This window comes from Carcharodon carcharias, chromosome 5 (genome assembly GCF_017639515.1).
Source record: "Carcharodon carcharias isolate sCarCar2 chromosome 5, sCarCar2.pri, whole genome shotgun sequence".
In the NCBI taxonomy this organism is placed as follows: Eukaryota; Metazoa; Chordata; class Chondrichthyes; order Lamniformes; family Lamnidae; genus Carcharodon; species Carcharodon carcharias.
Window position 1 is genome coordinate 132,889,080 of NC_054471.1, and position 12,661 is coordinate 132,901,740.

The 12,661-nt window shown below is 41.6% G+C and overlaps 1 protein-coding gene across 1 annotated transcript in view; it reads right to left on the bottom strand.

Annotated features, from left to right (window-relative positions):
• Positions 1-7,118: 7,118 nt before the first annotated feature.
• The window catches only part of nus1 (NUS1 dehydrodolichyl diphosphate synthase subunit), a 39,503-nt gene continuing 33,960 nt past the window's right edge, over positions 7,119-12,661 (bottom strand). The window contains exon 5 of the mRNA XM_041188865.1: positions 7,119-9,150. Within this exon, the coding sequence (XP_041044799.1) occupies positions 9,060-9,150 (91 nt within the window). The 3' untranslated portion in view covers positions 7,119-9,059. The remainder of the gene's footprint in view (positions 9,151-12,661) is intronic.

The window sequence follows — 12,661 nt, forward strand, 5'->3', positions numbered from 1 at the left end:
TCAGATGCCAGTCTTCAGCCAACTTGATTCACTCCACGTGATATCAAGAAACAGTTGAAGGCACCAAAGGTTATGGGCCCTGCCAATATTTTGGCAATAGTACTGAAGACTTGTGCTCCAGAACTTGCTGCTCCCCTAGCCAAGCTGTTCCAGCGCAGTTCTAACACTAGAATCTACCCGGCCATGTGGAATGTTGCCTAGATGTCCTGTACACGAAAAGCAGGACAAATCCAACCCATTCAATTACTGCCCCATCAGTCTACTCTCGATCATCAGTAGAGTAATCGAAGGGGTCATCAACAGTATTATATAGCTGCACTTGCTTAGCAATACCTGCTCGCTGCTGCCCAGTTTCGGTTCCGCCAGGGCCACTCAGCTCCTGACCTCATTACAGCTTTGGTTCAAACATGGACAGAAGAGCTGAACTCGAGGTGAGTTGAGAGTGACTGCCCTTGATATCAAGGCAGCATTTGACAGGGTGTGGCATCAAGGAGCCCCAGCAAAACTGGAGTCAATGGGAATCAGGGGAAAACTCTGCTGGCTGGAGTCAAACCTAGCACAAAGGAAGATGGTTGCGTTTGTTGGAGGTCATTCATCTCAGCTCTAGGACATCACTGCAGGAGTTCCTCAGGGTAATGTCCTCGGTCCAACCATCTTCAGCTGCTTCATCAATGACCTTCCTTCCATCATAAGGTCAGAAGTGGGGATGTTCGCTGATGAATGCACAATGTTCAGCACCATTCACAGCTTCTCAGATACTGAAGCAGTCTATGTCCAAATGCAGGAGGACCTGGACAATGTCCAGGCTTGGGTTGACAAATGGCAAGTAACATTCGCACCACACAAGTGCCAGGCAATCTAACCATCGCTCCTTGATGGTCAATGGCATTACCATCATTGAATTCCCCACTATCAACATCCTGGGGGTTACCATTGATCAGAAACTGAACAGGACCAGCCATATAAATACTGTGGCTATGACAGCAGGTCAGGTGCTAGGAATAGTGCAACAAGTGACCCACCTCCTAACTCCCCAACGCCTGTCCACAATCTACAAGGCACAAGTAAGCAGTGTGATGGAATACTCCCCACTTGCCTGGATGAGTGCAGCGCCCAAAACATGAAGAAGCTGGACACCATCCAGGACAAAGCAGCCCGTTTGATTGGCACCACATTCACTTCTTACACCATCGATGCACAGTAGCAGCAGTGTGTACCATCTGCAAGATGCACCGCAGGAATTCATCAAGGCTCCTTCAACAGCACCCTCCAAACCCACAACCACTACCACCTATATGGACAAGGGCAGCAGATAGATGGGAACATCACCACCTAGAAGTTCCCCTCCAAGTCACTCACCATTCTGACTCGGAAATATATCGCCATCCCTTCACTGTCATTGGGTCAAAATCCTGGAACTCCCTTCCTAACAGCACTCTGGGTGTACCCACACCACATGGATTGCAGTGGTTCAAGAAGGCAGCTCACCACTACCTTCTCAAGGGCAACTAGGGATGGGCAATACTGGCCCAGCCAGCGAAGCCCACATCCCGTGAATGAATAAAAAAAGGGGAGATGGTTAGTTTCTCTCTTGTTGCAGATGGACTTTGCGTGGTTCCAATATATTGCCATATATCAACCAAATCTAGATGTTGTCTAGGTCTTCCTGCATGCAGGCATGGACTCTTTCATTATCTGAGGAGTTATAAATGGAACAGAATGCAGCAGAATCATCAACAAGTATCCCCCCTTTTGATGAAGGGAGGGTCATTGATAGCGTAACTAAAGATGATCGGGTTTAGTACATTACTCTGGTGAACTCCAGCAGCATTGTCCTCCGGCTGAGGTGATTGGCCTCCAGCAACCATTTTCCTTTGTGTTAGGTATAAATCCGACTAGTGGAGGGTTTTCCCCTCTGATTTCCACTGACTTAAATTTTTCTAGGGCTCTTAATGCCATACTCGATCACGTGTTGCTTTGATGTCAAGGACAGTCACTCTCACCTCCCGAATTCAACTCTCCCGTCCACATTTGGATCGAGGATGTAATGACATCAGGAGCACAATGTTCCTGGCAGAACCCAGAGTGGGTTATTGGTAAATGCCTCACTGTTGACTACACATTCCATCACTTTGCTAATGATTAAGAGTAGACTGATGGGGTGGTAATGGGTTGGATTGGAATTGTTCTTTCTGTGGATAGGATGTAATTAAGCAATTTTCCACCTGTCAGGTAGATGGCAACTTTGTAGATGTACTGGAACAGCTAGGCTAGTGGTGGAGCCGATTCTTGGACACAAGTCTTCAGCACTACAGCTGGGATGTTAGCAGGGCTCTTAGCCTTTGCTATATCCAGTTTGCAGAGCCATTTCTTGATATCTCGTTGGCTGAATTGAATTGGCTAAAGACTGGCTTCCATTATGATGGGGACTTCAGGGGAAAGCCAAAATGGATTATCCACTGAGTACTTCTGACTCAAGATGGTTGCAAACACTTCAGCCTATTTTTTTGTACTCACATGCTGTGCTCCACCAATATTGAGGATGGAAGTGTTCATGGAGTCTCAGCCAGTTAGTTATTTAACTGTCCACCATCATTCACAATTGAATGTATTAGGAATGCAGAGCTTTGTTCTGATATGTTGGTTCTAGGAGTGCTTAGCTATCTATAGGATGCTGGTCCTGCTGTTTAGCATGTATATAGTCCTGCATAATTTATTTTGGGGATTACATTCCCTCCAACTCCATAATTTCAGGACAAAAACCCTGGACTGACACATCCAATGCAGTACTGAGGGTGTAATGCATTATCAGAAATACTGCCTTCCAGATGAAACATTAGACTGAGGAACTGTCTGCCTTCTCAAGTGGGAAGAGACTATATAACTGTTACTATTGGATAAAGAGCAAAAGGTGCTGTCTCAGGCATCCTGGCCAATATTTTCCTCTCGACTGACATCTCTACAACAGATTATCTAATCAGTATAACATTGCTGCACGCAAGCTTGGCTGCCATGATTCCTACCTTACGACAGTGACTGTGCTTCAAAAAAATATTTTAAGTTTAAGAAAGGTGCTATACAAATGCCAGTTTTTCTTGCCAGGACATTTCCTGAGGACTGCCACCACTGAGGCAGCCAGCTGGATCAAAGCAAACAGATGAGCTGGTGCTGAGGGCACAAGGCAGCTCATCACTATTATTACAATGAGGCACATACCAAAATGGGTCATAACTGCTTTTTGCCCAGTATGTTTTCAGTCCAACAAGAAAGGTGACAGTCCTGGATCTATTCCCAGGAACTGAAGTGGGGCAACTAAGTAACAGAAGAGAAATAATCAACAAAAAAGTAGTGAGTCAGGTTTTATTGGTTGTTGACTGAAGGGCATGCAAGATGGCCACTACATACACCTGTCACTTTCCAGGGCACAACTTATCATAACTCCAACAAGTACAAGTTAAGATTATCAAATTCAGTTACAGGTGAAATGATGCACAGAAGTAAGCTAGTAAAACTAAATTCCTTTTCTGTATATACAGGCAAAGGAAGTAGTTGAAGGAAATAAAGAAAAAAGATATTTTGGGGATCATGAGCTCATTGAGATGACATTGTTAAGAAGAATCATGAGGGGCAACTAGAAGGGTATAATTCTATAAGGGGTGCAGGAAAAAGACCTCTGGGTACATGTGCACAAATCCTTGAAGGTAGCAGAGCGGATTGAGAAACTGGTTAAAAAAGGCATACGGATCCTAGGCTTTATAACAGACAAAGAATACAAAATAAATGAAATAATGATGAACCTTTATAAAACTCTGGTTTGGCTTCAACATCAGCTTCTCCAATCTTTCTACCCAGATTTGACACAATACTTCAATTGTCTTGGTCAGACCCCATCTGGTGTACTAGATTCAGCAGTTGGGAGTAATTTAGAATTCAGCAAAGGATGACCAAGAGATTGATTTTTGTGTGGTGGGGGGGGGGGGGGGGGGGGGGGGGGGGGGGGGGTGGAATATGAATATGAGTCTAAACTTGCAAGGATCATAAAAGCCAACTGAAAAAGGTTCCATAAGTATTTTGAATTAAAAAAAAACAAATGTAGGCCACTTAGTCTGAAACTGAAGAATTCATAAAACAAGGAATTGGCAGAGCAATTAAACAACCACTTTAGTTCTGTCTTCAAAGGAAAGCACAAATAACTTCCCAGAAATGCAGGGGAGCCAAAGATCTAATGAGAAGGGATTGAAGGAAATAAAGTATCACAAACAAATGCTGGAAAAATTAACAGGACTGAAAGCCAATAGAAGCCTAGGGCCCAATAATCTACGTTCCAGGGTACTAAAGGTGGCAGCCATGGAAATATTGGAGGTGCTGGTTGTCATCTTCCAAAATTCTGTAGCCTCTGGAACAGTCGCAACAGATTGGAGGGCAGCAAATGTAGCCCTGCTATTTTAAAAAAGGAGGGTGAAAACAGCAAATTGCAGACCAGTTGGCCTGTCAGTAGTAAAGAAAATGCTAGAGTCTATATAACAGGACACTTATAAAATAAACAGGATTAGACAAAGTCAACATGGATTTATAAAAGGGAAATCATATTTCACAAACCTACTGGAGTATTTTTTTTCAGGGCGTAACTAGCAGAATAGGTAAAGAATGATGGTGGATGTAGTCCATTTGGATTCTCAGAAAGCTTTTCAGAAATTCCCACATAAGAGGTTAGTGTGTAAAATTAAAGCACATGGGATTGGGGCAATATATTGGCATGGATTGAGAACTGGTTAGCAGACAGTAGGAATAAATGCATCTTTTTCCAGAGTGGCAGGCATTAACTAGCAGGTTACACAGAGATCAGTGCTTGGGCTCCGGCTATTCACAATATATCAATAATTTGGATGAGGGATGTAATATTTCTAAGTTTACTGATGAGACGAAACTTGGTGTGAATGTGAGCGATGAGGAGAGTGTTAAGAGGCTTCAAAGCAATTTAGACAGATTTTGAATGGGCAAATACATTGTAGATGCAGTATAACGTGGATAAGCGTGGAGTTTGCCATTCTGTCTTTCCTACTGAAGTAGATGAGTATTAATTAAATGGTGATAGATTGGGAAATGTTGATGTACAAAGGGACCTGGGTGTCCTTGTACACCAATCACTCGCATGTGCAGCAAGCAGTTAAGAAGGCAAATGGTATGTTGGCCTTCATTGCGAGATGACGAGTGTACAGGAGCAAGGATGTCTTACTGCAGCTGTACAAGGCCTTGGTGAGACCACACTTGTAGTGTGCACAGTTTTGGTCTCCTTACCTAAGAAAGGACATACTTGCCATAGAGGGAGTGCAGCGAACGTTCACCAGACTGATTCTTGGGATGGCAGGATTGTCATATGAGGAGAGTTTGGGCCGATTAGGCCTGTATTCACTGGAGTTTAGAAGAATGAGAGGAGATCTCATTGAAACATAAAATTCTGACAGGATGGACAGACTGGATGCAGGAGTGGTGTTTCCTCTGGCTGAGGGGAGTCAAGAACAAGGGGTCACAGTCTCAGGACACAGGGAAGACCATTTAGGACTGAGAAGAGGAGACTAGACTTCACTCAGGTGAATCTGTGGAATTCTCTACCACAAGGGGCTGTGGAGGCCAAGTCACTGAATATATTTAAGAAGGAAATAGACAGATTTCTGGACTCCAAAGGCATCAAGGGGTATGGGGAGAGTGCAGGAGCACAGCGTCAAGATAAAGGATCAGCCACGATCGTACTGAATGGCGGAGAAGGCCAGAAGGGCTGAATGACCTAACCCTGCTCCTATTTTCTATGTTTCACTTTTGAGTACCTCACCTTATAAAGGATGTATTGACATTGGAGCAGGTGCACCACATGTAATGTGATATCAATAATTAGTTCATTTCAAACTGATTTAATTGGGAAGTGTTAATAAAAATTATACTGACACTTAGCTCTCAGACAGTTATTCTTTTAATTAAGTACCATATGTATCCCTGATGATAGTCAGCAAAGACCGAGGTGATATATAGGACTCTACCCATGAGAAAAACCTTGGAAAACAGAAAGGGAAAAAATAAAGCACAGGATTCCATAACAAATTGACATCAGCACCATGTGTTTATTATCTTGCAAGTGAATGCCTTTAGGAACCACAAGGAGAAAACTTGGAAGTAGTTTTAAATGCCTAACATTCCACAGAATTGCTGGCAGATACAATTAAAATCAAGTTTTTTGATAAACCTGACAGCTTCATGGTCATTTATACTGATACTTACTTATTTCCAGATTCTTTTAAATTGAACTCAAATTCTCAAATGAAGTGGTGGGACCTGAACTTGCATTCTCTGGATTAGTTCAAAACTCTATTACTAATCACTATACTACCCTAGAACCACTGGATTTCCACTACACTGACGAAATATGCTACACAATGACAACTAAGAAGTGACTATGCTACCATATAGAATCAGACAGCAGTAATTTCATCATCCTCCTAAAAATCAAGGAATATTGATGACCTCAGGCCTAGGAACATGTTCAAATCCTGGGTGAGTCAGCCAAATAAGATGCATGCAAAAGAATGTCAAATCCTTTTCCTGTTTGTTGAGTGTGTTGCCTTCCCTCATGAAAGGCCTTTGTAGCATGCATCTTCTTTTCCATCCGCTCAACATGCCTTAAAGCCGCAGTCCTACAATATGGTACCTCAAATGAAAATGATTCACTCTTAAAGCATTTGAGCCATATTCATAATTTAGGAAAAAATGCCCCCTTAAGGGTTAAACTGCAATTTATATATTGCTCTCTCAGAAGGATTACGATGGAGCTTTTGTTTGTCATTATCTGTCATAATACAGTATTCCATTCATAAAATCCAAGTTTTATTTGTAAAAATTGGTTTTACATGGTGTACACATTACCAAAGATTACAACTATGAATAGACCTTGGTGAAATGAAGCTGGCCTTCTCTGCATAACATCGCAGTGACCAGCTTTGAGGGAGAAGTGCTTAGTCACTTATACATTCAGCACGTTTTCATCTGGATTTCAGTGTAGTTGGCACTGTTTACTTGGTTTAGGCAAGGAAAACTTAGTCCCTTTCGCACCAACCCCCCCCGCCCGCCCAAAAAAAATGAACTCAACCTTTGGAGTGGAACAATTATTACACTACATAAAATAAACGGAGAAAGAACCAAAGTTGATTTGTGAATTAAGGGAGATTAACACTTTGAAACATCGAGCAAAAACAATAATCAAAATAAAACAACCATCCACCATCTATATGGACACCTTAGGACTGGATTTTCAACTGCAAACAGAAAATATTGCAGTGCTAATAATACTCTGCTTTATCTCAACAACCTATGAAATAATTTTCCTTATCCAATGCAGGTTACTGTCAAGTAGAAGAAATTACCTGTGCCATCGTTCTGGCATCCTTCTGACATTGCTGGGCCTATATCATCAAGTGTGATTTGGCAATGCTGTTAATTTAAATATGACAAATTATTTTATTGAATTATTTTAATTAGATAAGCCAAGCCAAAAATGCAGTTAGCATTTTATCATAGTTCTTACTTAGTCCCAGTTCTAGTTAGCAGCACTAATAAGAACAGAGCACCTCCATTTCCCAAAATCTTTACACTTCTGATTAACGACACTCAACTCTCATCTATGGCATCAGGTTTATTAATGTAAAGGACGGGTATGCATTAGTCAAAAGGACATACATCACTGGATTTCTATGCTCTTCTTCCCTGTGGTGATAATGGCTATGACATTATTATAACCGAATACCTGCTGCTGTGATGACCATAAGGATGTGGATTTCCCTTTTCCGCACTGTGATCTATCCCATATTTGTGCTTGTAAAGCAATGACAGTGACATCATAATACAACATTCTTATAACAGCAGAAACACACTGCAAAACCATAAGCATATACGGTCATGTGTGTCATGCATCAACTTAAGTCACAATTGACAAACTTGTATATCAGTGCCTCCAACATAGGGAAATACAGGGCTCAGACGCAAATCTTTCAGATTTTAAACTTATACCAAAAAATTGCATTTTGTATGTGCCATATTACATATAAAAATAAAATTAAGTACAATTAACATCTCTTGTTTGGATTATTTACCAAACTTCATTTGAGGTTTTGATTGCATCATAAACCAAAGAATATTGTTCCCTTACGCTTCTCTTAGGTATCCAATTTTATACAAAATATGGCATTTAAACAGGTTCCTTCACTCATCACTAACTGCTAATAAAGTTGCCCAATGAATCCGAAAGAAAGGTCTAATAAAATGATAGCTAAACAAGGCATGTTTGAATATCAACAACATTTAAAGGCAATTTGTGCCTTAGTTTGGTTTTATCCTTAAACTAATAGAGAATCTCACATTGGTCTACAAAAACATAAGAATGCTAGCTAGCTCACGATTGTGACAGCCAAGTATAAACCAAGTTGCACATCATAATGATGCAATGGAATAGCACAGCTTCTTACTTTACAATACTTAGGTTCCATATTTGTACTTTTAAAGCTTTAGGGGAAAAATATAGCCGTTTTTAAACCTTTAGCAGTATGTGATCAAACATCCCTGCTGTACTCTTTAGTTTAAGGCGAACTAAAATTCATCAAAATTCTACATGTTGCATTAAAATAGTACTTTAAAATTGAATAGGATCGTCTTTACACATTTATTGAACACTTATTTAGTGCAAGGCATTGTAGATAAATTATTTGTCCATATCATCCAAGAAAGAAGAGTCCAATGATGGTAATCCTTCGAACATACAGTTCTTTTATATAAAAAAGGTCCCATTTGAGAATGTCTGAATTATTGTCAAGCTCAATTTTGCTTTTTTAAAAAAACACTTTGACCTTCACAGACACTTACGGAACTAAGATTTGAACAAAGAAGACACATTCTTATCCTCAGTTGATAAAGAAAGACACTGAACTGGGCTTCAATGGTTCACAGGCAAGTGTAAACATTGGATATTTTGGGTCCCTTGGTCTGAAGCCTGGAAGTGATTCCATGTTGACTTGTGGTCATTTTCCCATACGTTGTTCACAGGCAGCAAACTGTTGGAGGGCAGAAATAAATCTTTCATAACTTAAGTTGATGTGTGAAGGCAATGATCTAGAGGTAGAAGAGGGGAGGGAAAAAAATCAACATACCATATCACTGAAGTTCAAAATGCACTTTTTAAAATGTTTCTTAACCTCTAATAAGAACTAGCCACAATGGGGTGGATTTTGACTTTTGGGTGACTAATTGGTGCGCTGGCTGATTACCTACACCCACGCAATTTCAGGTCCCAACTTCATTTCAATCGGACTGCAAAGCTGGTGTGTCAAACAGGCACCTCACAAGATGAAGACACCGCTATATTTGGTTACCATAAAGATAAGTGCTGGGAGAGGGTCACAACCCAGGAGTCTTCCTGCTACTTAAGGGCTCCAAAATATCATTTTATGCTTCAGTTAGCTAAGCCTCTTCAGCTCTAAAGCCCGTAGACACGATGGGAGCATGCTCTGCAAGCAGCCACCTTTTAGAATGGCACTGACAGCACTGTCAGGAAAAAAAAACTGACACCAGGCGCAACAAATTAAAATCAGTCTACTACTTTGCACTGTAACTAACAATTCACAACACAAAAATAGAAACAAAACACTGCGAATGCTAGAAATCTAAAGTAAAAACAGGAAGTGCTGGAAATACTCAGCAGATCAGGTGGCATCTGTGGAGGGATAAAACAAAGTTAACGCTTAGAGTAGAATATAACTTTAGACCTACAGGAACTGACTGTTCCAAAGTCATATGAAGTAGGACTAGGCTATTCGGCCCTTAAGGATGCTTCGCCATTTGATAAGGTCACGGACGATTTGAATCTAGCCTCTACTTTCCTGTCCAACCCCTAAAACCCTTTGACTCCCTTGTCAGTCAAGAATACAACTTAGCCTTAAGCATATGCAACGATCCTACCTCTATTGCTCGTTGGGGAAGGGAATTACATGTTGGGGAAGGGAATTACACAGGTGAACAACTCAAGAAGAAAAAAATAATTCTTATCTCCATCTTAAATGGAGAACCCTTATTCTATCCTGAATGCCAATTCTACTTCCAAGCGGTTTCATAAATGAGTTGAACACAATGATCTTAATCAAGTTTTTCTTTAGATTCTTCATTGTCCTTTGTAAAGAAGACAATTTACCTTAAATTTACCTTTTACAGCCCTGAATCTGTGTTCTAGTCCTGCTGGTCTGCAAAATCCAAAGTTGCTTTGGGTTTACTTTCTATGTCCTGTTAAGTATAATCTTATTTCTTTAATGAGACATTTAAATAGTTTTTGAAACTTGAACACTCTTAACTTATTAAGTTGCTTCTTAAAAAACACAAGAAACTTCAGAACAGCCTTGTTGCGCTGATCCTGACTGCCTCCAGGGCTTGGGTGCTCCTTTACTCTATGGTGAGCTATACACACTAGTCTAGCTTTAAACTTATGAGACTTTTAATGGCAATATTACCTAGCATCATATCATTCATTAACACCATGTTCGGCATGGTGAAAAATGAACCAATTAATACTCCTAACTTCTTCCAACCTCCTTAGCAAATTCCATCCCATTCATGGAGTACATGTACCCCCTATGCTTATTTCCACTATGCAGTACCTTGCATTTCAAACCGAACTGCATTTCTTACCATCACCTTGGTTGCAAACGTCATCGAGTTCTATGCTAGATCTCAGCTGTCTATTAGAATCCAAGTACTAGGTTTTATCTCTAGAGGGATAGAATTGAAAGGCAGGGAAGTTATGCTAAACCTGTACCAAACCTTGGTTGGACTACACTTAGTATACTGCATGTGGTCCTGGTTGCCATATTATCAAAGGATATAGAGGCACTGGAGAGCTCAGGAAATATTTACAAGGAGACCATCAGAAATGCTTGGGCATACAAATCAGGAGAGGTTTGACAGGGTGGGTTTCTTCTCTTTCGGAAAAAAGGCTCAAGGGTTACCTAATAGGGGTCTTTAAAATTATGAAAGTTTTTTAAAAATTCATGGGGCGTGGGCACACTGTCACCAGCATTTATTGCCCATCCCTAACAGTCAGAGAAAGTGGGGGTGAGCTGCCTTCTTGCACTGCTGCAGTCCATCTGATGCAGAGACACCCACAGTGCTGCTAGGAAAGAAGTTCCAGGGAGTGACTGTGATGGAACGGTGATATAGTTCCAAGTTAGGATAGTGTGAGACTTGGAGTGGAACTTGCAGGCGGTGGCATTCCCCTGCTTGGGCTGCTCTTGTCCTTCTAAATGGTGGACTTCACAGGTTTGGAAGGTGCTGTCAAAGGAGCCTTGGTGAGTTGCTATAATGCATCTGCTGCTACTGTTGGTGGGGGAGGGAGTGAATGCTTAAGTTGTGGATAGGGTGCCAAGTCCAGTAGGCTGCTTTGTCCTGGATGGTATCGAGCTTAAGCGTTGTTGGAGCTGCACTCACCCAGGCAAGTGGAGGGTATTTAATCACGCCCGATTAGGTGTAGGTGGTCAGCACACTTTGCAGTCTCAGGAGGCGAGTTACTCACCGCTGCTCCTGTAGCCACAGTATTTATATGGCTGATTCAGTTCAGTTTCTGGTCAATGATAAGGTCCAGGATGTTGATAATGGGGAGTTTAGTGATGGTAATATCATTGAATGCCAAGGGGAGATGGTTAGATTCTCTCTTGTTGGAGATGGTCATTGCCTGACCCTTGTGGGGCACGTACATTCCTTGCAACTTGTCAGCCCAAGTCTTAATGTTGTCCAGGTCTTGCTGCATATTGGCATGGACTGCTTCAATATCTGAAGCATTATGCAACGTTCAGTACCATTTGCAATCAGCAGCCAACATCTCCTCTTCTCAGCTTATGATGGGTGGGCCTGGGACACTGTCGTAGGAGTTCCTTAGGGTAATGGCTGGAATGGAGACGATTGGCCTCCGAAAACTACTAATTTCCTTTGTGTTAGGTACAACGCCAATACGTGCAGAGTTTTACCTCCCCCCAATTCCCATCGACTTCAATTTTGCCAGGGTTCCTTGATGCTACATTTTGTCAAATGCTGCCTCAATGTCAAGGGCACTCACTCTCACCTCACTGAGTTCAGCTTTTTTGTCCATGTTTGGCATATAGCTTTACTGAGGTCAAGAGGCGAATGGTCCTGGCAGAACACAAACTGAGCAACAGTGGCCAGATTACTGTGTGTAGGTGCTGCTGCTTCATAGAAGGTGACAAAACCTTCCATCACTTTGCTGTTGACCAAGAGGAGGCTGATGGGCCAGACTGTATTTGTCCTGCTTTTTCTGGACAGGACATACCCAGGCAATTTTCTACATTGTCAGCTGGATGCCAGTGTTGTAGCTATACTGGGATAGCTTGGGTAGAGGCTAGTTCTGAAGCACAAGCTTTCAGTAATATTACCGGAATGTTGTCAGAATCCATAGCCTTTGCTGTATCCAGTGACTTCAACTATTCTTGATGTTACATGGAGTAAATTGAATTGCCAAAGACTGGCATCAGTGATCATGGAGACCTCAGAAGGAGGAGAGGATGGATCATCCACTCGGTATTTCTGGTTGGTGAAGGTTGCAAATACTTCAGCCTTGTCTTTT